The sequence below is a fragment of the Mesitornis unicolor genome, unplaced genomic scaffold (assembly GCF_000695765.1).
Source record: "Mesitornis unicolor isolate BGI_N332 unplaced genomic scaffold, ASM69576v1 scaffold8941, whole genome shotgun sequence".
NCBI lineage: Eukaryota > Metazoa > Chordata > Aves > Mesitornithiformes > Mesitornithidae > Mesitornis > Mesitornis unicolor.
The window spans coordinates 64,083-89,745 of NW_010161657.1; the positions used below are offsets into that span (position 1 = coordinate 64,083).

The 25,663-nt window shown below is 35.7% G+C and overlaps 1 protein-coding gene across 1 annotated transcript in view; it reads right to left on the bottom strand.

The window, feature by feature from the left end:
* LOC104547618 (vacuolar protein sorting-associated protein 13D-like) overlaps positions 1-25,274 on the bottom strand; it is a gene marked incomplete at its 5' end in the record, with an annotated part of 77,594 nt that extends 52,320 nt beyond the window's left edge. Inside the window, 26 exon segments of the mRNA XM_010193398.1 lie at positions 238-485; positions 1,622-1,832; positions 2,460-2,610; positions 3,365-3,412; positions 4,381-4,516; positions 5,135-5,287; positions 5,511-5,616; positions 7,239-7,313; positions 7,900-8,022; positions 9,052-9,192; positions 10,205-10,294; positions 10,769-10,975; positions 11,713-11,787; positions 12,675-12,900; positions 13,442-13,597; positions 14,524-14,657; positions 14,835-15,100; positions 17,106-17,315; positions 17,850-17,962; positions 19,291-19,462; positions 19,598-19,808; positions 20,252-20,468; positions 23,032-23,214; positions 24,185-24,365; positions 24,529-24,655; positions 25,184-25,274. Of these exon segments, the coding sequence (XP_010191700.1) occupies positions 238-485; positions 1,622-1,832; positions 2,460-2,610; positions 3,365-3,412; positions 4,381-4,516; positions 5,135-5,287; positions 5,511-5,616; positions 7,239-7,313; positions 7,900-8,022; positions 9,052-9,192; positions 10,205-10,294; positions 10,769-10,975; positions 11,713-11,787; positions 12,675-12,900; positions 13,442-13,597; positions 14,524-14,657; positions 14,835-15,100; positions 17,106-17,315; positions 17,850-17,962; positions 19,291-19,462; positions 19,598-19,808; positions 20,252-20,468; positions 23,032-23,214; positions 24,185-24,365; positions 24,529-24,655; positions 25,184-25,274 (4,051 nt within the window).
* Between the last annotated feature and the right edge of the window lie 389 nt (positions 25,275-25,663).

The window sequence follows — 25,663 nt, forward strand, 5'->3', positions numbered from 1 at the left end:
ACAGACTAAGACAGCTCACAGATTTGGGGAATGATGGCAATATTGGTAATTTTTTTGGATGTGTGTGCTTAGTTTTTTAACTATGAGCAGCCTTGCAACCCAATGAAACAACTATACAAATGCTTTCATTTTTTTTAATTTTTCCATTCTTTCACCACAGTTCCTTGTACAAGAAACAGTTCTACTGATGTACTCCTCTAGAAGGGTCAGAAAGCAGTATCTGAAAAAGAATCTTACCAAGCTCAATGTTCTGAGATGTATCAGCTGTGTGCAATGCTGCCTCTTTGCCAGGTTTTAATGTCCCACTAATTGGCATTCCTTTAACATAGAACTCGAGTTCACAAGGTAGCAAGTTACAGATTACCACTGTTGGCAAGAGATAAATAGTATGTCCAGGCTGTCTGAAAATCTGTTTAGCACTGTCAGAAAATATGTTGGAAGGCATATAATCCGGATAATTTTCTTTCTTTATAGCCACACAAAACCTGTGAAGGTAGAAGTACGTGAGAAGGTGACAAAGAACTCCACAGAATAATTGAACCCTGTCTTTGTGTATTGCACTAAATGCAACAACATGTTGTAACTTCACAACTGCTAGCAAAACCAGCATTTAGAATTGTCCTCCACGCAATCACTTTAGAGTTTGATTATAAGGTATTTTGTATTTATGCCTAACATAAAGACAAGAGTTTCCTCATTTTAAGCAAAGAATTAATTTAATCACTCAAAAAACCTCATCTGCTCAGAGACCTAACAAAAAATTGCTTTTCAAGATTACCAACTTTAAAACTAACTTCCATAAACTCACAGAAACATGTTATCAACTATTACTAAAAGGAGATTTTTACTATTAGGTAAACCATAATCATGTTCTTAAACACAAATGCTGAATGTGTCATTCTTCCCAGTAGATATATTCTTGTTTTGGCCACATGACACTACAGTATTTCATTATTTAAGGTAAAAAAATAAGTAAGTAAACCTTCATTTTAAATAATTTGTTCATTTTCCTCCCTGTGATACATTAAAAAACAGCACATTCAGAAATGATCTATGGAACTGACACACAGCAGTAACTATATTGTATGCAAAGGTAATTTCTTGAAACAAATTCCGTAATTTCTATTCTAGTGTTTCCTAAATTAAGAGCACTGTTAAATCCGTCATATCAGATAACTACAAAAGTCCATTAAGTCCTCATTATGCAGACACATCTCTGGGCTTAGAACAAAGTACAGGACACTCAGGGCAAAGAATGCGTATTTGCAAACACACTACGGCAAACCACTCATTCTCAGTGAGACAGACCAGATAATTTAACCAAAGTCCACATTCTGTTTTCTAACCTTTTCTCTTTCATGATTAATATTAATCGGATGCTTACTTTGTATTCTCAGACATTTGCTAACAGGCACTGTCAAAGGGGCTTCAAGGAGCCCTGCAGAAATATAGCAGTTATGCTTCAGTGCTTTCTCATTATTCAAGAGAGCAAACAAAACATCCCATTAAACTGCAGAAGCTTTCATTTCTAAGTATTTTCTTTCCTGTTAGTTACTTTCATGGTATTTAATTTATCAGGAGAAGATAAAACAGCTCACAAAAATAATTAGGCCTTAATTACCTGAAAAAACGGCTATTTTCAGACTCCATTGAATGACACTCTCGTTTGCTGCTGCATACTTCTGCTGTCTTCTGAACATCAGTCCAGTGAATTGGAGCCTTACAGAAAAAGACACCCATTCCTTTTGGCCTGGCTTGCAAACGCCAAGATGTAAGATGTAATGGAATAGCAAAGGAATCTCCTGGCATAACTGCAGGAAGAACTACAGGTTCTGCAACCAGAGAAGAAAAGACACATATCAAAAAAGGCCCCTTTATGGGAAAAGCATAACATTTTCAAATAGTAAGTCTCTACATGTTGAAGCAATATGTTTCATTTTAACATAAAGCAATGCTACTTCATATATGTTTTGAACACTAACCTGTTGTTTTAAGCCCTGTTAACAATCTGGCAGCAGAAAAATGTAGATGTGTAAATCAGAAACTGGAAACAGACTAAGAACTTTCTGGAATTAAAATTCTTCTCTCTTGGATGCTTTAGTGAAAATGCTTATTTGAAAAAGACCTCAGTCATTACACTTTAGGTACATTATCAGCATATCACTACATTTCTAGACTGCACCTTTACACGCTAAAACACAAAACCTTCTAGATTACTGCTAAAAGATACAACATGATGGATAAAGAAGTAAGAGTCAGTCTTTACATAGTCTCAGCTTCTCCTTGTTTACTTGAACAATACGGAAAAATCCTACTGGGCTAATCACTTTCTTCTTAACATTACTGATTTCCCCTCCACGAGGGTCTACTGTGTTGTCAACCATTAGAGACAGTGTTGAATCTTCTTGAGGAGGAAGCTGAAGATTCCCCAGAGTACAGAAGGAATATACAACACTTACTGTCAGGGGCAGAAGGACTGTCTAGTCGTAGTTCCATTGGCGTTTCCAGCTTGTTCTTCACGATCAAGGCTGAGCGCACTGTTATCACTTTTCGAGCACTACCTTCCATGGTGACTTCAAATACCACACGAACTGGAGGCAATGAAGAAAACTGGAAGATATTTAAAAGCATTAAAAAGCTCAGGTAATGATTTTATCTAGAAGAGGGACACCTCAATTTTGAAGCAATAACTATTGGAAAAAAAGCCTGCCAAATGAGTGCAACCACGTGGAACACCTAAGGAATACATCGTTTCAGAATAATGATTTATAATTCTGTACCTCCTCCTCAAAACACAATAAAATTAACTATGAAAACACAATCCTAAATACTAACAACTCCACTATCTTTTTCAAAATTATGCAAGTTCAAGTAAGAGCAATACAGTTCCTAAAAGAACACTTCATACACTATTACATTATTTTATAAATTAATGGATTTTGAATTCCAAGTCTCATATAATTAACAGTCACTCATCATTCCTATCTGTAAAAACTAAAAAATAAGGTGGAACTTTCTTCAAGTATTCATATTTTCCTCATTCTTAGATGCCCTTCCACTGAGGTGTTTTATTTCCTACATCACTCAAAGTCATTGCCAATTCTACCCTGCAAACCACATTTTCTGTGGGCTCACATACTGGAATTTAAGACTCATTATTCAAACAACCATTTACATTGGTGAGAAATTATAAATCATGTTAAATACTTGTTCTGATTTGAAAGTTTATTTTGTTTGCTTGACTTCTGTTTCTTTTGTATTGAAAAGGTTGAAAGGAGGTTGAAGGATGAAAAATCCAGTTCACTTGTAGAATTATGCTAATCTTATTTAAGTAGCTCTCAAAAAAATCAGAATATATACTCACATAGACTTGTGGATGTATTATATTTGTTCTACTTATTGGGCTTCCAAGCTGGGAGAAAAGTAAACAAGAAAGTTAAAATTGTTCAGCTTTTAAGATATTACTCTCAGCTGTAATACAGAGCATTACTACAGAAGAATAAACTAAGTACTTTCATCACACAGTGTTTCTGAACTTCAATACAACATGGACAACGTGTCATAACTGTATTAGCAAAACCTGTTTGTCATACTGCTTTAAAAAGAAACGAAGATGAAGGAAGGTTTGTTGAAAAGGTAAAAAAAAAAAAGCTACAGATGTTCCTGAACAGCAATTCTCATTAATTCACATCCTTTTCCCTCAAGAATCTAGTTACAGAAAGAGAGGATGGTTTTTATGCTTCAATATGAAAACACCAGATATGATTCAAGTAAGAAACTACTGGCTGTTGTCAGTAGCATCATGGAATTAAATTCTAATCCTGTTTTCTACTAAAAAGTTATCTACGTCCAATTTCCTCACTCCTCAACAATTTTCAGTAGCTAGTCTCAAAATTTCAGTAGTTTCCTTGAGCCTCAACTACCATCTCCCAGCCTGCTGATTATTACAATTGCGTTTTTCCTTCATGACAAGTATATTTTGTCTAAGCAGCCACATATTTCAGCATCTCTAGTCTTACAGGAAATCGCCAGTGTTGTTTACTTTAAGTAAATTAAATACACGAAACGCATTCCTAGAAGAAATAAAAATAGCTGCTGAATTGCTGTGCTGATTTACAGCTCAGCCTGCATGAGTCCATAACACTGTCACTGATAAATCAGTTCTGTCACTGGAAGCTGTGACTGCTAAGCACAGACTGCTGACTACTCTGTTTTGTGTTTTTGTCATGCGTAAAACTGCCGGTTAGGAACCCAGCATCCCCAAACTCTCCCAGTCCAAGCTAACTAGAAAGAGGACAATCACATACAGCAGCCGCTTTAAGACCAAAATCTTTAAGACAAATTACATATTCTAGTAAAACACTCAAAATCAGAACTTACAGTAGAAGAGGATGAGTTCTTATCTGGTGCAGCGTAACGGAAATACGTTCCAACTTTGTCTACAGATACTGGACTGACTTCTTCCCAGCCGTTTACTCTCACTTGCAACTGATGAATTCTTAGATCATGCGTGTGCCTACCAGGTTAGATGAAGTTAAATTACTGTTAAGCATTATCATACAGTGTAAACACCAAACAGGGCAAACTAAGAACATCCTCTGGATTCTGAGAAAAGAATCTCACTGAAGTGTTTTTTTTAAAAAAAGTCTCAAAGTTTTGCATTTCACAGGTAAAGACAGACCAATTTTAGGTCTGTTCAATTACTCCATCTTCCCTAACGAACAGACAGAAGTACAACTACGTCATATAAACAAAAAGTGTGCTACATATTTGTTAATAAGTTCTACTAGTTCTTAACACTGATAACACGCTCAACAACCAACACCCCTTCCCAACACAGTCCTTTAGAATAAAGGACGTATGATTTGTAATTCAGACCCCTAACATGTTCAAAAAGCTTATAATGATCCAACTTACATCTAGGAACAGCTGCCACCAATAGCAGTACAAGCTGCTTACTAGACAAGTGATAATTTCAGTCTATACATGAGTGCTAAATATTTTAAAAAACAAAACAATCACAGGACATTAAAAAAATATCTACTTGTTATTTATTATCTGCTAGTGTCTTCACATGATCCTGTATGCTCCATATATAAGTGTTTCAAAACATCTCACAGCCTGGTCTCTTCACCTGTGTCTCAGTTTCCCTCTGGCTTCAAATTCAAATGGAATCTCTTGCCCAGTGATAACTTCTTGCCATTCACTGACATTGTGGGCGTCATCCAGCAATGTCCCGTTTTCCTCAGGAACAACACCTGGACTCCCACTGTGAGACAGCGCAGCCCTGTGACGAGAATCGCATCATTTTACAAACTGACAAAATGACTTCAAGTACCAAGTGCGTTTTAGTCTGCTGCAGTCAATAGAGGTCCTGCAGTAAACATATCTACATCACAGTATCATAGAATGGTTTGGGTTAGAAGGGACATTAAAGATCATTTAGTCCAACGCCTCTGCTAGAGAAGCCAGACAACTACTGTCAAAGTGATCCCACAACAGCTTCTTACCGGGTAGGTGTTGTAGTTAGGGTAGCAAACCACAGAGTGCATCCAGTATGATTTCTTAGAGCAAATGGGACAAACGGCTGCCTACGTTTTGGAGTCTTCATTTCAGCTACAAAACAGAATAAAGATTTGTCTAAATGCTTATGAGAGAAGCATTCATCAGATGCTAATGTAGGATGAGACACAATGGCTGGAGAACCACAACCTGCACTAACTAAAGAAAAACAAATCAAAGAAACAGGATAACATTACTAAAAAAATTTAAGTATTTAGTAGCTATTACAGAAATGGTACAAAGCAACTCAGAGTCTTCTACATCAAACCACTCCCTCCCCCAGAACTGCTTAAACTACATGTTCTTTTGTTTCTTCATATCAAGTCTCTTAAAATACCATGCCTCCAGTTATAACATGTAGAAAACCTAACTGAAAACTCAATCATAATCAGTAACTTTTAATGTACATCCAAATACTCATAAAGTATTAAACATGCATTAACTTATAATTAAGATTTATGCTCTACTTAACATGATGAACACAGGATTATCTGGTATCCCCTTTAAATAGGACTTCTATCCTCAAAGACTGAACAAGTAGAAATATTTTCCTGTACAGTATAAAGCCTACTAAAATGAAGCAGCAAAAACAATTTGAATTGAACCAGAAGTAACCTGGTTTTGTTAAAATGCTGGTACAGCAAAACCCCAGAAGAAGAAAAAGAAAGAAACTTCAGCTACCATGTTTGACTTTTTTTCAAATATGCATTACTGACAAGCACATAAGTGTTACTCTCATCTTCCATACTGCACAACATCACATCTGTGAAAATACTTACTGTGACTGGACAGAAAAAAACCCTGTCAAATTCCAGTAGCTTGCTTAAAAAGGAAGATAAATGGCTGCTACCTGAACACATACATCTTTTTGTATCAGAGAAGTAGAAAGAAGGAACACACGATAAATCAGATGCTTAAAGAAAAACTAAGATAGAAATGAAATCTATTCCACTAATTTATCTGCAGTCACTCCAAAGGCTGACTGATACCAAGTTCAAGTACTTCATGTCCTGACACCCATTCATCCCACTGCAACATGTGTCCAAGAATAACTTAAGCACAGGTTTACAGAGGCAAGAAGAAAGGGTGAAGCGGGGTGGGGAGGTAAGTTTTTGAAGAAGTTACTGATTATCGCATACAACTTTCTTCCAAATCAACGACAACAAATTCCTATATACCTTACACTGTCAGTGGAGACTTAAATCTGATCTCTCTAAAGCTTACAGAGAAAGTTCTTTCCAATTAAATGGCAAGAAGATTAAATTCTTGAAAATGAAATATCTGATTTTTGCCAAGTGCAAATAAAACAATCTTTTTAGTGTTGACCTTGACTTCATACAATTTCTTGGCTGGTCCAGGTTCTACAGACCAGAAGCCAAATGAACTTTTATTCTGGCATTTAATCGATTGCCAATTTATTTTTTGAGATTTTTGGGACTATGGCCTGATTTTCAAAAGAAAACAAAGTAAAAGCTGCCTTTTGAGACTACTGCCTGAAAAGAAAGAGTACCATTACAAGGAGGTTTTATTTTTTCATAATTAATTTAATAATTTAGTTGCAACATCCAATAAAAGTCAAACAATAAATATCAAGAGGTTTTGCTGTCTGTTTGTTCATTCTCACAAAAAAGCCTTCCTGAAAAATACCTCAGGAAACAAATCCAGCTATACAGTACCTCTAGCATAGATTTGATGCTCTAGGTTAGTCAAACTGGCAGTACTCCTAGTTCTAAGGTAGACAAGAGGAAGGCCTGGCAGACAGGAAAGACAAAGTTAGCAGGTAAGAAAAATCACACAAATACAGGTAGATTCTTCCCCATCATGCATCAGGGAAGAGACAGACATTTGGCATCATGCAATCAGCGTATGATTCTCTACCTATTTGCTTACACTAAGTTAGTATTTGAATTGCTACAATTTCTTCCAGAAGTAACACTGGGAGAAAAGAAGCTGAAAAGACCTCCCACATACCAAGAGCTACAACTTAAAGAATTGTTTCACAAATATAACAGCATTTTTTCCAGAAAGAAAAAGATAACCTCTGAACTGCAAACACTCTAAACTCAACACTCTCGTTTAATCTTTGACAGGATAGTCACTCATTAACTGAGGAAGTGTGACAAAAAAGCAGGGCAAAACTAGCAGTGCAAGGTTCTCACTCAAACCTAAGTAGGCAGAAAGAATTCTGTTTTTAAAGAATTGAACACAACTGAACAGAATACAGCATTTTTGTCTTTTTTGCCAACTATCTCTAACAATTCATTGCATGCTATGGAGACCAAATACTTATGTTTGTAAAACATTAGACAAATAAAATGCAATTAATGAGTATCATACTCTGTCCAAAACACGGTGGATCCACCGAAGAACCCATCCAGTCTTCTGAACTGATTACATTCACTTCTTTGTCCTGTTTACAGTAATCTTCCATCCATGACTGCTTGGTACACGTGTACTGTTCTAGAGGAACAGAAGCATGGACAGTAAATGTCTCCAAGGTGGCAGTAAACAAAGTAATTGAAAAGTATGTTAAATTCATAACACCAAAGTTACTCTGCTTTAATGGCAAAAGTTTTACTTCTCTGCTTTTGCTATGAGCCACTTACATAAGTTAAAGACAACAGGTCATGAAATCACAGCAGTGTCTTCAAAACCAGACATTTTTATATTCTTAAGATCTTTTTAAAAAATACAAAACCCAAAAACATTTCAGTGGAATCCCATGTTCTTAAGACAATCCTGTGGCAATTTAAGAGCTCTCCCTGAGGAGGCAATTAACCTTAAATATTTTCACGTTAGAAGTAGTTTCTAGTATTTTTTTCTTTTTAAGAGGAATGAATATTTCTGCATAAATATCAAGACGCCATTGGAGTCCTCTGGCACAGTATTAATCATAAAGCAAATTATTCAAATCTGCATAGAGAATAAGCAACAATATTTCTGGGAAATGCACACAATCACAGTCTCACAACACAGAAGATTCCATGAAGCTTGAGTTAATGATGAGTAAAATATTTTTATTTCCCGAGGTGAGAATTGACAGCTCAGGTTTTCAGAGACTGCAACTGCAGAACCGAAATGAGTAGCTCCCTGCTGCATCTGTCAATGTACTGAAAAATGACGAGCTTATCAAAGTATTTTAAAGTACTGTAAAATATGGAAAACTCTAGATGAAAGACTGTTTCTGATTAAAGATAAATTTCAAATAACATATGAATTCTATCAAATTCATATGACCAGAGAAAGAATTCCTACTAACCTCTAAAATACGTAGCTCATGTCTTTACACTTTCACAATATTTGATAAAATACAGGCTGCCTAAATGCACACCTGTGTACAATATCATGTGAAGTACCTAAGGACTTGTGCCAAATCTCCCTCTCTCCACCTATGGGACACCAGCAGGACCCAATTAGAAATGACTGTCATTTTCAGTACAGTGAAAATTAGATTGTATAGTGATGCTTTCAGGGAATATCCCAATATACCTATTAAGACAGAGGTAATGTTTATATCCAAACGGTGCTTAGCCTTTACTTCCAGCTTCAGTCGGGAAGGGTGGAGGCGGCTCGAAGCTTGTTGTTGCCAAGTAACTGAACATGGCCATGGTTCAATAAATGGCTCCCAGCCTGAGAACAAACAGAAAATCTTCCATGTATTACACATTTGAAGGCCACATTGGAATGCTGTTTACATACCAAAGTATTTAATACTGCAGCTTTAATAATGAGATCCTTTACTTTCAATTTGCACTCAAGATGAACTTTTAAGCCTACAGATTTAATTCACTAGCTAATACAAAGCTACTCCAGCCCCTTCATTTGAACCAGTGCACACTATACATAGGGTCTGGCAGAAATATCTTAATTCGGAGGGAAGCATCAGAAGGCAATTCAGCTTCATACTGACGTTAGCTGGAACTAAGTTCTCTGAAATAGTTTTGAGAATTAATTTCACACAATTATACATAAGCTGGCCTACTATTCAGTATCAGTAAAAACAAAGGTCTAAAAGCTATTTAAAAAAACACCCAACATAGTTTTTGTTTTTAAAAATATCCTGCTTGACAGATAATTCCTGAGGTTGTTTTCACCAATTATATAACAGAAAAATTTAGTTTCTCAGTTCAAAGCAAACACATAACTAGATTGTTTCTTTTGTCAGTGGCTGACCTGTATTAAGGCATAACTTGCTTTTTTATATCTAAAATATAAATCATGATAGTGGTCTTATGTTAAAGCACTGTCTTCAGCCTAGTCACCTACTCTCACATGCTTTTCCTTCTGAAATAAGTAACAAACTGAATGCAACAAAACAATTAAATACTAAGAAGTGAACACAGAGACAGCTAGTTATGTAACTGGCATGCTCTTAGATAACCTTTTTATGCAATCACATTTGAGAGCTTCAGTGCAACTTTCACATCAGCAGTCTCTCCACTTTCCACAACCTTCCATCTGATATCAAGTTAGGATACCTTGTCTAGGATCACACGTTCTCTCACACACAGAGTCACAAAAGTCAACCTTTCACATTCCCTTGTATGCATCTCACGTTGGGTGAATTTCAGACTACTCTAGTAGCCAAAGCTGTTTTCCTAAACTTAAATAAAGAAAACAACAACCCCCCCCAGTATTTCACCTGAAAGCTCACGATTGTAATAATCTCCAGAGAGGGTAAAATGAGCGTAGCCTTCAGGGTTGGCTCTCAAATGTTGGAGAAAATTCAATCCTAAAAAAAAAAAAAAAAAAAAAAAAAAAGTGAATGGCACACTAATGCAAAACAACCAATTTTCCTAATTTTGTGAACTGTTAAGTAAGCAATAGAAGGTTTTATCTTGCCTTTTAAATTGAAATGGTAAAAAAAGTATATCATAATACTCCAAAAATAACATTTATAGAGTCATGCTTTATAGCACAGAGCTTCCCTACGGTGTTATGTGACATATAAAGGGGAAAACAGAATCTTTACCCTACAAAGACTATACTCTTAAAACCAAAACTTAAACAAACAAAAACTAAAAAACCTCCCAAAAGCCAAAAAAGAACCCCCCAAAAACCAAAACCCCACACAACAACCACCAACACCACCAAAACACTCTCAGTAGAAATTTCACAAGTTCTAAGAGACTGGAGCCTGATGCTGAACATACACAGTAACTGACAGCAATTCTACGCGACTCACTTAGCAACACAAGATACTCACGTGAAAAGGTTAACTCAGCAAGGGGAACATCACAATCCATGCAGTCATCAATAAAGCAAATGCATATACTCTCTGCCTTTATTTCCACTCCAGAGATGAACTGAAAAGGCACAATGCCCTGGTTATCTTGACCAGAAGAAGTCAGGGAAACAGATTTCAAAGGTTCAGCCTTCTTAAATAACCAACTCGCTGCTTTTTTCAAGTCACCTTAGATAAAACCAAACAACCAATCAATCATCATCTACTTTCTCCATGAAATGTACTTATTTACAAAAAAAATAAAAATAAAAAGGAAGCAAACTAATTCCCTTTCTCTTAAGAAGTATTGCAAGACATCAACAGTACCTTGCACGTGTTCTATTTAGTAACAGATATGGTAAGATTATAAATAGATTGGTATTTTCTAAGAATAAGAAATGTGTTTTGAAGTTTGCAACCCAAGTGGCAACATAATATAATATAAATCTATATTAATACTATGAATGCCTATAAATAAGGTGAGAAACATGATGGTGTTAAAGAAAAAGAATCCCTTGTGTTGAAGCTTCATCTCCTTTTTATGTATTGCATGTAGAAGTAGGTAAAAGACATGACTCAAAAAGGGAGAGATGAAGACACATGCTCTAAAGAGAAAGAGACGGCTAACAGCAAGAAATAGGAACACCATAAAAAAAAAAAGAAACCACCCCAAACTTCCAAAGCAAAATGCACTCAAACACCACACATATGACATCCCAAATGGCAAGAAGCATTTTTGAGGGGTGGGTTCTACACAGGAGTAGAACAGAAAAATGAGGATTATATGCCAACACAGAACCAAAGTAAAGAAGAGAAGGGAATATTCCCTGTGCATCAGCTACCTTACAGTCTGAAAATGTTTACCTAAATGGAAGTTAGGCAGCATAAACAATCTGCAAAGTCAACTTAAGAATATTTGAGGTTACCTTGGCAGACCAAAAGAGCTTTACGACAATCTTCCATACTGAATCCCAGCTCCTGGAGGCGAGCCAGCTGTACCTCTGTAATTGAACAGTTAGCCAATTACAAATCCTTGACAGGTATCAACTTGGTTACATTTCTAAAATTAATGTATATGTATGAAAAATGGGGTTTTGTTCCTTTAAGATTGCAACTGTAGAAAAAGCATACAATTCAGCACTGCTTTAAAAAAACAAAACAAAACACTCCAAAAATACCCACCCCAAACCAAACAAAAAAACCTGAAAACCAAACCCCTGGTACATAACTTTTGTATTCTAGAATATATGGGCTATTTTCATTCTCCTACAGAAAGCCAACATACTCCATGAATTTCAGTTGAGATGAAAATTTGTTTGTAAACCAACCCTTTATTCAGAATGCAATTACTTATTTACTTTGGATTCCCCACATGACTCAAGCACAGTAGCAGAGAAGAAAGCCTCTTTCGCTAGTGTGCATTTCCTCATTATTGTCAGGCAGTGGTTCCGATCAGACAATTTTTTGTTTGTAAAAAAATCAGTGTCAATAAAACAAAAGATTGCTAGATATGAAGAGATAACTAGCAATTATGATGGTTTCCATTTCACTATCAATTTAATGAGTTTGAAGAGGTGGCCCTTCTCCCCATTTAGAAGCGTGCTACCTAAGATGTACTCCATCGTGATGATTTACAATGACAAGTGATGATGAATAAAATGTATTATAAAACAACCCTCTGTCATACTGTGAGCAGAAAAAAACTCCAAAAACCCCTACTTTTTTACACTGTCATCAGTATAATGCTATCGTCAGATTATTCAAACCAATGAAGGGTTTTATACAGTGAAGATAACATCTTTTGTGTTAAGCATATAGTCTAGCTTCATACTGCAGAAACCTCCTTTAGATATAAAAAATGGCTTCACTCCAACAGTTAAAAACGTACCAAGAACAGGATCCAACACACGTTTGGATATCTCTCTGCTTTCACGTGTCGTGGAGGAAGTCTCATTCACCAGTGCTAAACTGGGAGGATTAGCAGTATTCTCAGCAATTGACCCAGTTGAGTCAGGCATAGCTGCACTCGTCTGTTGAGGAATTGACTTTGCAATTGCCAAGAACAGTTGAACATCATTGTAGGACAGCCTGATATCCAGTGCTTGCAACTGAATCTAGATCAAAAATTAAAAATTAAGATTCAGTTACCTTTTTCTACATATGTTTCTTGTATATTTCGGCTATTAACAAAGCTTTTATGAAAGGAAGACAAAAATAAATATTAAAACCTGTTGACCACAAAAGCTCCATTAATAAAATTACCAAATTTGTTATTTATTATGAACAATCAAAAGCACTAAGAGCATTCGGTGTAATGTAAAAAGAAGTCTCTAAATAGACTTTCCATCTAAAAAAACACCAACAATGAGATACAGAAAATAAACCTTTTTCTTTCAGGTATTAGGAACTATCTAACATGTCTACATTATCAGCCCACTTTTTTTCCTACTCTATAACTTAGAAATCACTCCCATACACTAAGAGCATTCTCTGCATGCTTGCTTTTTTGTCTTTTCCACTTCAGGAAAAAATTATCTTATTCTTTTCTTATACATTTGAAAGCATGCTATTCAATCCTTGGGCATAAAAAAAAGTGCTAGATCATGATCTAGTATTCTCTATTGCATACATTTTTATTCAGGCCCTTAATGTTACCTCTAGAATAGGAGGAAAATCCTCGCTATTGAAAGCATCCAACAGTCCAGAACCACTTGGGTAGGAAGAACTTCCAACAAGTTCCATCTGAATTTGTACCGGATCAATAATTGACAGTGCAGTCTCTTGCTCGTTTCCTAACCGGCATGAAAAAACCTAAAAATTACAAATATTTTTTTTTAAATGAGGAATGAAGAGAACAGGACTGGCAAGAACCTCTAAATCAAAGACTGGCTCTTTATCACAAAACATGAACTACAGCCATGAACTGTTTTCTACAGACAGTTCCTTTGTAAACTTTAAAACAGCAGAGATTCCAGACAATTTATTCCAGTGGCCAGCTATGCTGTAAATTCAGGAAAAGAGATTGTGATATGCAACAAAATATTCTCTTTACTGCTAAGCTTAACTCCACTACTCCGCCTACCAGATATGGAAAACACTTTGTTCTTTAGCCTGCAATAACCATTTAGGATTTACCTATCTCTGTACAGCCTCTTCTTCTGAGCAAGTTCTTTTAAGCTTTCCCAATATATTATGTAACCCTCAATTCTGAGTGTTCGTGTTGCTTTCTTATCAATTGTTCAGAGCTTCTTCAGCGCCGTTTCCCCAAGACTGGCCATAGCACTCCAGCTGTGGTCCTACTCTGCTGAACAGATGCAAGGACTTTGTATACTTCAAATTCCTACTTGCAAAGGATCCTCTACTTGCATTTTCCAATGGTGTGATACTGCTCGTTCACCTCAAGTCAGTTATGATTACAGTTTCCAGGCCTTTGCTGACTATGTCGGCTTCTTTTCACCCAGTCACTCCTCAGTGTTCAATTAAGTTGCCAGTTTATGGCTGGGAGCTATACTCGGAACTAGCAATACTTTGAGATAATATTCAATTGTTTCAATGTCTTACAGAAACAATATTAAAACATTCTTCAAACTGCTGTAGAACAGGAGCATCTGATGAGGAACTAATGAACTTCAAAAATCACCTGTGGACTATTCCTGTTGTATATGTTCATAGTAAATTATCTTCACAAGGTCTTCCAATTGTAGATGTTTTACAAAAGCACATTTATTTCTTCTTACCTCAATGCCAAACAAACTACCAGAGAAAGGACGATCTAACAACTTGGGCTTGTAAGTAAGAACAGTAGTCCCCTTCAAAATAATTGCACTGGTATCGAAACAAGACATGTCTTCAACAACCACAAATTCAGTTCCTTAACAAAACAAAACAACAAATAATAAACAATTTGGCAACTGGAAATACTGCAAAGGTATTTTAAGCATTTATAGCAGGCTTTTTGATTTTCTGTCCTTTAACGGATCTGTTTTTCCACTAACACATGGCTTTTAATCACAAAAGCTCTGAAAAAAGCACTAAAGTAGACATTTACCTGTCACATTAACCTTAACTTCCAGTTGTTTTTCTGTAGACACGTGTAGCGACGAACGTTTTGTAACTACTCCACTTTTCACTGTTTTTGGAACTACAGTTGTTTCCGTGCTGTAAGTTCGCTGCCGGGAAGAAAGGTGATTTTCCCGCTTTTTGGTATCTCCAGGAGTATATAAAAAGTCATGAACAAGCAACAACCAGTCAAATATTAGAAAAACACGAAGATTGTTCAGAACAACTGTGAAACTGGAGGAATCCTTAGTAGACCTTTTAAGAAGAAAGAAGCATACATATGAACTTTACATCTTACATATACTTAAAATGATATGGCAAACTATTAGTATCTAGCAAGTAAGAACCATATAGAAATTTATAGGAATACCCTTAGTTTACCGAGTGTCTGGCTTTTAAAATGCATATATAAACAGATTAAAATTCTTCAAGTTAGTGTACCCAGAGAAACTCAACAGATCTTAGCTGTATAAATTCTAAGCTGTAATGACAGAAAATATGAATTGAAAAAACTATTTAAACCAACCGACCTATAAAAGCTACACATTTGACGCATTTCATTATCAATACTCATTTGCAAAGTCTCAAATTTTAAAACTGATCTTTTTATTACTATTTTACATCTGTTCAGTATCAAACTTAACATACTGTGTGTGAAACTTAGACCTGGCTCCATATCCCTCTAAAAGTTAGATGTACAATGTGTTTCCTCTCACACCCTGACAGCATTTTGCAGCACAGGAAGCTTCTCTGTCATTCAGAAAAAATGCTAGCCTTACTGAACTTTTAGCCTCACATTTTGAATATCTGGCTAGGAGGGATAAAAGTGTTTGGCTTCATGATCTGAAATACCAATTACATTTAGTCATGCTAACTGGAAAATCATCTAAGTGCTTAAATGCCATGAAACAATTTTATATCCAACGCATTCTGAACTATAAAATCTCTAAAGAACTGCAATTCCTTTGTGAGAAGCAGTTTGCCTGCATTGCTTCCAATAGTAAAAGCCTTTAACCCTCCCTGGCTCTCCAGGATATTTCCAAAAGGCATAAGCCAGTATAACACTATCACTGAGCTCTGCAAAAGCTTACATCTAGTGCCAAGGATGCTCTCACCAGTAAAAATATAACACATGCTTATGTGGCTAAAATTTAAAAGCACAACAGTTGGGAAGAAAATTCCTGAAAATGCCCCTCAAACCAGTTTAGGCTCTACTGTGCAAACTAACCTCCAATTTAGGCAGACCCTAGATCAACAGTTACACAAAAACTTTTTTTTTTTAAATCCCATGACATTTTTAGTTATATTAAAATAAAAATCTTGGTGTGTTTCTGAACACAAACTTATTAATTACTTAAAACCATCATGTATTATCTATACCTTCACAATAAATTATTCTCAATTGCCTAAGTTTTGGTTGGTTGGTCTTTAAGAACAAATGTCTTCAATATTTTCTACTGGACTAAAATAGTCCACAGATTTTTTTTCCCTATGTTACTCTTGCAGCTGCTTCAGAAGGTATCATACTTATAAAAGAGTCAGAAAGCTGAGTTTGGTCAGTGAGCCTGATGAAAAGTGAAACCAACATCTCTAGTCATCTCACTTCATCCTCTTTTTTGTTAGTTAACATTGCTCAATGAAACACAATGCTGATAAAGGTGAATATCATCATACTTTATATTCCCATTTGCAAAATTAAATTAGAACAAAACAGATATCCACTGCAATGCCTTCAAGCACTCCAAGAGATTGGATAAGAAAACACAAATGTGGTAGGACAGAATTCAGACGAGAATGTAGAGGTTACTTTTTTAAAAAGGTGCCATTTCTGTATTTACTTGCTTCTCTCAGAAAGGCAAGTGTGACACCTACTGGAAAACAGCTTTTGTGCAACACATACTAAAAATTCTGTAAGATTATTTTATGCAAACATATAAGTGATAAGCCAGACTTCTCAGGCTTTAAGCACTACTGATTTTAACAGGTCAGAACTTCATCCTATTCAATACACATTCAAACCTAAATTTTATTGGAACAAGGACAAAAAAAGCCCAATAACCAAATCCAACAACCTTCAGTTAATTATTAACTGCAGACTTCAATCTAACAGGTACCACTGACCACCCTAAAAATGTCTTCAGATTTTAATACAATGCCAATAAGTTTATCTATGTTAATAACAGCTATATTAAAAACATGACAATCCTGCTTGAGTATGTCATTATTAAAAAACAAGAAAATAAATCCCAGAATTACCAACCTGAAGTGCAATTCAATCTGGATTGCTCCTGGACTACTAGTGTTCTTTGATGACTGAAAGATGCAATTGAACACATTTGGCGTGCCTGCAGTAGACTTCTGACCCGCATAACGTGTGTCAAATGCCATCATGGAATGAGAAACCAAATTTACAGACTTTGTTCCATTTGAAGAGCTTTCAAAAAGCAACTTGGATTTCTTAAAATCAAACCTAGGAAAATAAAAAAACCAAATCAATACATTTAAGTCTTGTAACTCATTTATTTCTAGAATTACTTATTTTAAAAGTATGCATGGTATACCGCTGATAACTTTCATTCACATATTTTCTAAAACAACTATAATCACATCTTATGTCACAGAGATAGAAAGCAGATCTACATTGTATATAATAATGTTCTGGATTAAAAAGAAAAAACAAATCACCATAGCAGAAATCTGTTTCTTTTAAGATTGCCTCACAACATTTTCTTAACTAGGATGCCATTTGTCTTGGGCAAGTCAGCTGATTACTGAACTGCAAATTCAAGGACAACTGGAAAGACACAGATGGTATGTTTTAAACAGTGTCATTCCCTTCCATCTTTCATATCATCTGAAACTCTCAGTTTGGACTCAAAAGAAATTCTGTTTCACTGTATTATTAAACCATAATTTCATGTATTATGTTAATTCCTATCCTATAATCTCTCAGATGAGCTTAGTATTTAGGATAAGGTATTCAGTAACAATAGAAAATTCATACCTGGCTAAAGAGCTGCATCCATCTTTTCCTTTTGGATCCATCAGTTCCAGACTCACATTAACCATGTCAATGAGGAATGACATAGAAGTATACACTTCTCCACTCAAAACTGTCTGAAAGGGGAAAACACCAACATTCTTTTTAAGAGCACCTGTTTAACTTTCATTCCTCAATGAAGTTTTGTTATTTCAGACAAATGCAAGCAGCTGTAGTGTCTTCCACCTTCAAAGAGTTTCATTAACCACTGCTGGGGAAAAGTTACATTTCACAACAGTGTAGCCTTTAACTTGAAAATTGTCTATCAATCCGTTTTCACACTACTGTTCTACAGCTTCTTTGTTTTTAAACAGTTGCAGTCGTCACCTCCATCCTTCTCAAAGAAAACAACAAACAGCCAAGAATACTTTCTATTAGATCAGATTTGTAGTTTCTAAAACTTTTTTTAAAAAAAGTTTTAGGTGAAAAGCTTGACATGAAGAGCATATTCATATTAGGAGAGCTTCACCCATTCTCTCCTCTCTTAAGAGGATCTTAGATGCTTCCTAGAAATTCTTCCCCCTGCTGTAGTTGCATATTTGCTTCTTAAGCAAAGATCACAGTCATGCACATAGACAGTGCTTAGAAGCCCCAGCAGATCAAGCTGAAACATGTTGTTCAACAACTTGCCTTCCCAGTAATACAGATAAATATTGATTATTTCCAGGTGCTGCTCACAGTCTTCCTGGAAGCACAGTATTTGGCAATGGCCAAATACGTGATACTTGAGAACCTTCTCAAAAGGAAAAAGGAAAAAAAAAAAAAGCTCAGCCATGCTGTAAAGCTTTTATTACTGAAATAAAAAGAAGGCATTAAAAACAAAGTAGTATTACATTCCAAACTCCTAAGTCTTTAGGAATGCCATAGACGCCACTACAAAGGAATCATCACCCTGCATGTGATTACAGGATAACCTTCAAGCACCTCCAAAAACCTCCATTCAAATGGAAGTACCTTAAGCTTGTTGATGTACCAATAACATACTGCAATAGCAGCTCAGCTTCAATACTTCGGAAGAAAAATTAAAAAGTATAGTGTTCACAGATTTGTTAGCTTTTTTCCCCACTGATATACTTCAGATCTAAAACAAACTAACAAATACAAGCAATGATGGTTGTTTCTCACAGTCTCTCCTAAAGATTAGAATCTCAGAAACATGAAACAATCATAGAAACAAGCCACGCCAGAACGGGCAACGGTAATGCCAAAACAAACTTGAATTCACAGGAGTATCTACAGACAAAAAGGTTCCTTCACTGCTTGTTTACCTAGATTTTCTTTTTTTTCTTTTTTAAATCTACCAGTCCACCTGGTAAACTACAAGAAAGTAACAGATATTTAGCCAAATCAGCAAAACCTCCAGACATTTGAGAAGAGAATTTCAACTGCATACAGTTCCTCTTACATGAATTCTTGGATCCTGCAGATCATAAGGCCGCATGAACTCTTCTATAGGCTCCCCAAGGTTGTTCTCCAGCAGTCCACGTATCAGTTTATACTTATTCAAATCCAGAGAGCAATGGACTGATGACAGATTGCCATGGATCGATATGTCTGCAACTGCATGACTTAACTCTCTACAACAAAGGAAAAAACCCTCAGTGTTTGAAGGTGCTATAACACAGCAGGCAACACTTAAAATATGATGAAAGACATCTAAAACTCTGGCTTTAGGCTGACAGCATGAAGTGGTCCTGTTTAAATAAACTCACTTGTCTAAGTTTCTCTCTACTTGTAACTTCAGCCTGAAAGGTTCTGTTAGCAGGCTTCTTCCTGTCTGCCTCACGAAGTAGGATGGAAAGTTCAAGTCCGCACTTGAATCTTCCACAGCCTTTGAGTACTCTCTCTGATATCTTTCTGCAGCAAATATGTCCATGTCCTGCAGATCAACCACAATGCAGTCTAAGAGGCAGATGTGATCCTCTGCAAGTGTACAGGAAATAATACATTAGGAAACAGAAAAAAGAATCTGTACAAAACTAATGCAATTTACTTTAAAATTAAATTTTGTTTCTCCTGGAAGTTATTCTGATTTTTATTACTTTTATTCATGCTCATTTGTAACTACCAGATACGAAGCTCATTCACCGATAAATGTAAACTACTGATATGTCTTCTGTATGATATGCAACATACATCTCAAAACATGTCCAAATCGCAGGACTGTTTTTCCAGAAACTGAACTACAACTCTCTAATCCTTTAAGCTGCAAAAATCAACCTTGAAACTAAGACATAATTTATTTTGAAATCTACCACCTTTAGGCCCAGAGCCTTACTTTTTCAGTGTCCCATAAAATATTAGCAAAATTGCACTACAAGAAAAAAAAAAAGAGGTGTATGGGGTTTCTACTATTTATCACGTACCTGGGCTGTCAGGGTTTGGTACAATAGGTAGCTTTGATTGTTGCTCTTGTTGCTTACTCAACGTATTCAGCACCGGCTCACTCTTCAGCCTAGAAATGTTTGTTCCTGGTGATTTTTTCATGAACAACCCTTCCATCACTACTTTTGATTCATCAGCACTTGTTTTCTTCATGCTATGTTTCGGTGTTCCCAAAGGAGATGAAAATTGAACTGAATCCTGCTAATGAAAATAATGTTGTAATTAACAATAGATTTTCATGTAAATTTGAAGGAACCAATACACTGAGGCTCAAGCTGTCAAAAAACCTAAATACTTTATTTCAATGCTAGTATATTTTACTGTAGAAAGATGGTCAAACTTTTTTCCTATAATCTTAATAGCAGAGTAAAACATTTTTTTAAAAAAGTTTATTTCAGCAACATTTTCAAAAAATGTTGTAAAATCTTTTCAATGAGAAATTAATTCAAAACCAGTGGATTTTGCACAAAACAAAAAAACCTCAAGTAAATAAAGTGAATACAAAATAGAGAAGTAAGACTGTCAAGATATCAAGGATTTCTGTACAATAAAGACTGTTAAATATTAAAGGCTGGTTTTCAGAACATCTTCTAATGATGAAAAGACCATATGCCATTATTTCTGCAAGATCCTGTCAGCAACTTAGTATTTTTTTAGAATATGTGAAGAAACAGTTCTATACATGAAGTCATTTTATGTGCTTTAAATATTTCAATCATCACACTGAAATGCATCCCAAAATGTTTTATGCAGTAGCTAAATTTAAGACAGAATAAATCCCTACCCTTAACTGTTAAAATCCCCACAGATGAAAAAGGAAGAGCTGATTTATATTGATGTAACATTTTAGACATTTCCCCATCACAACATATCTAGTGGAAATCTTATGAGCTTTTCCACCTTCATGATGCTGTCTAGCATCAAAAACCTGCAAAGGGTATAGTTCACTAGTAAAGTAGTCACCATCAAGAATTTATTCTCCCTGAAACACAGGTTTGGTGGAACAGATTTACACATATTTATACTCTGAAGCCAATTTCAGGGGTCATTAGGCTACACATGCCCTAGCAGATAACTGTCATCTGTTTTTAGTGATCCATTTCCTCTTACTCTGGAATTGCTCACTTTACCCGTGACTGTAGTATTGTTACTATCATTTCCCACTTTTTCTGTATCCAGCTTATGATGTCACTGTACAATCCTTACCCATAAACCTTCTTTATTTAATTAAATATCTTACTTATTACATTATTCATCTTACTTTTCTTATGTGGTTTTAAAATATTTTTCATTGGAAAAATTAATTGCAGCCATGATCAAGGATTTTAAGATTGAAAATTTGAAGACATTAACATTTAACTTTATACTGTGAAGACAAGGCAGAAAAGTACATGCAAAGAAAAATCATCACATCACCTCTAAATCTATGAATTTATGCAATAAATCCAAATTAATAGCTCCTCAGACATGCGTGAAGAACACACCACAACAAATTTAAATCCAATTCTTACAGAATTCAGCAGTCTTTCGAACAGAAACATAATTTTTAATGTCCAAATGAACTTTTAAAGTGCTAAATTCCACAAGAAGATTTCCTTTTTATTTTTAATGAATGAGGAGCACCTGAACACTATTATAAAGATGTGAAATACCTCAAATAAAACTGGATCCTTGTATGCATTGCCTTGTAAAATCAGATCCTCAAAAATAAACACAGGACAGAGAAAAAATGAAAACAAAAAACAAACAAAAAAAAACCCCAAGCCCCCACCTGATCCCATTTCAAACTGCCAAATTTCTACAGTACTATGTAACACAGTATTTTTAAGTTGAAATAAAATTACTATGCATACATCCCTTCTTTAAACTATAAATTTAGGAATCTGCCACTTACAAACCTTTAAATAGGTTAGCACACTACAGTACGGAAGACAACTCAATAATACAGTCCAATACTTCCTTACAGTAAAGACACTGGTAGATGTAAATTAGATGGAGGTAAAAGACACACCACAAAACTGCATAGCAATTTATTCTACCTCATTTCTGCCCCCCTTTAAAATGGAATTAGAGGGTTCCCAGAATACCTACCTCTTTTCTAGCATATGCTAAATATGGAAAGCCATTCAAGATAAATTTCCCTTACCACAAATTTTGTGGCCGCATCTCTCAACAGCAACACTATCTCCTGTCCTGCATCTAGCCTTAGGTTCAAGCATTTACTGGAAACTTTCATTAGGTTTCATCTGATGAAAGCAACTACACATACTCAGCTTCATTAAAAGGAGCAAGGGGAGGGGGGGAGTAAACCCAATTCTGTTCTTCAGTGTGTTCCAGCAAGTCTCAACCAATACAGATTCCTATTTTCTGCTGTTTACATTGTTCAGAGTTGGTTTGGTGGAGTTGAAGAATTACCAAATATGGTTAGCTGAAAGCCTGTTATGCTCCCACATTCAGGTGTGCACCCAGCTGGGATCTGCTCCCTAACAAGGCCAGTTCTAGTGCCTGCCACAGAACAGTCTCCCCCTGCCCTGAAGGTCTCAGAAAGCAAGCCCAGGTGCAGGCACAGAAGGGAGCAGCTGGGTACAATCAGCAGCAGGCCAGATCCAGAAGATCACCCAGCACACTGGTGCAGACTGTTTTACCTAGTAGTACAAAGTGAATATACGAAGCAAAATAAAGACTCATTTGCCATTTTGATATATAAATAAAATGAACTACAAAAACCACAAGCTGCTAGATTAACAAATAATGATCTTACCTTGTTCTTTAATGAAAAAGTACCCGGCATACCCGCAAACAGAAATCTGTTCTTGACTTTCAGTTTTCCAAGGTTAGCTACAATAAGACTATTAGACTTTGAGCTTTCCGGTATAAGCAAAACAGGAGCACCAGCCTCAATATCAAGAAGAACTCGGGAAGCTCGCTGTGCTTTATCTCTTACCTGGGAAGAGCAAAAATTGACTAAAATTATTAAAAAATACAGGAAGTGGGTGATTATTTCACACTCATTAGTACTGAATTGAGGAACACTATTCCTTGATTTACAAAATTAAGATGTTATAAAATTTTATAACTGTTGTCTTAGGCAGAGAATAAAGGCTAGCTAAAAAAGGACTAGGATGCAAACAGCACACACCTGTGCAACTGGTACAGCAATCAGAAGTGAACACTGTCACCACTGAACTAAGAGGCATAACAGACACTACACAGCTCACTACTTAAAGGTTACTTGAGAAAAGTTATTTACAAAAGGAAAATAACCACCATTTAGAACAGACATTTCAAAATTAGATTCAGACTTCCTAACTGATGCACAAGGAAGCATTTTAAAATACTCAAGTATTAACTGTCTTTCTTCCAGTTATAAGAAGTGTCTTTTTAAAGAAGACTATTACTATTAACTCTATTAACCACTCCCACATTAGGTTTTGTACAAAATAGGCTATGACTGTCATGATTATCAGAAGTTCAGCATCTGATCTCAGTCTACCAGCCACCATACTTAATCAGCCATACAACTGAGTAGAACAGAAGGACTTCGCACTTGGTTCTCCTTATTCAGGTATTACAACTACCTGGTGATCAGTGGAGAAAAAGGCAAGGTAAAATCTCCAGCTCTTTTTGTGCGGCACCATAAAGATAGGAAAATACATGTATCAGTGCATACTGTGGGATGCAGTTGCCAGTTTTAAGAAATATGCAAATGTGATATTCTGCACTTTCAAATAGCAGCATGATGGTCCTAAATAAGGTTTTTTAAGTACAAGATGAGTATGAGCAATCTCCACTAACATGAGAACTGTAAAATCTCCCATCATTTCAACTCAGTGAGTTGATGTAGTAACAAATTTTATACTGCATTTCAACTTCCAAAAATAGGCTAGAAAAGAAGAGAAAAAACCCAGACATACTGTTTGTCCTTCAATTGCTGCTCTTTGCCGCCCCAAGACATCCTGAAGCTGAGTAAAATGCTGGATGAAAGACACCACCTCTGCCTGGAAACGCTGAGTATGCACATACTGAACAGATGCCATTCGCAGAGTGACACGAATATCACATTCCCTCTGTAGCAATGGATCTGGCCTTCCATATCTATGATAAAGGTTGAAAGTAAAATTAAGTGATGTTAGCTACATTTTACAAACAGTGCTATGCATTTTTGCTTGTATTCAACATAATAATATAGAGAATTTAACTGATGTTCACAGGAAGTGAATGACGCTATTATTGAGTAACAAGAAGTTTATATTCATACTTATAGACTTGGAAAATGAGTGCTTCTTCACCACTTGTAGTGAAACGTTCTCTGTAAAATTCTCCATGAGCTGTAAGATCACTTAAGGACAGACTTCCAATACTTCCTTGCAAGGCTAAATCTCCCTCTGCAAAAAGAAGACAGACAATTAGGATCTTCTAACACAGATAAGTTACTAAGACCCAAAAGTTTCTATTAGTGGGATAAACTCATTACAAGTAATTAAATATATCACATTCAACATCATGTTCAAAGAAAATCATGTCTTTCTGCTACCAAGATTATATTAACCCAAACACAACCCTATGCTTTACATTATGTATGGGATCACATCACTTTGATTTGTGAAAACTTACACAGAATTCTTTCTTTTTCCTCTAAAACAGTAATATACACTACTGTTCTGCTCTGTGAAAGTGAACTATTAAAATCCTAGATAATCTCAGCTAAAATGACAACTACTGGGAGGGATACAAGGAATTAAAGTGTAAATTCTGAACTTGATTTAAAAACAAGTCTGTGCATCTTACCCAGGAAACAAACACACAAAAAAACCCCAATGAGCACCAAAATAAAAGTATTTCAAATCATAACTCCAGTGCTCACCTCCTTTAATTTTAAACTGCATACAACCTTAGCCCTCTAATTTACTCACCAATCACTTCCAAGTGAGCTGCGAGTTTTGACACACTGGCTTTAGCAAGCTCACTAGTTTTCTTATTCAGTACTAATGATAAAGAATGGACCTGGTCAAACAAAAAGGAACAGGCTGGTATTAAACAATATGACTACATAGCTGGAACATCTTGTTAGCTTTTTTCAAGACAACTGCACTGTAATACATAACTGGCAAACAAGAATTACCTGACTGGGAGACACTGGAGGAAAGCAACCTTTTTACTTCTTTATTTGCACATTAACATGTCTCCCAAACAACTTGGAATTATCACATCATCAACAAATTCTAGCACTGCTATCTTCATCCTTTTCTCTTTCAAGACTTGTCAATTTTAAGTTAGACTGCAGGACCTCTAGGCAAAGACTATATATATATGTGTATATATACATACACATATAAAAAGCCAACATGTTTATATACATGTATGTGTGTGTGTGTGCATATATATATATATAT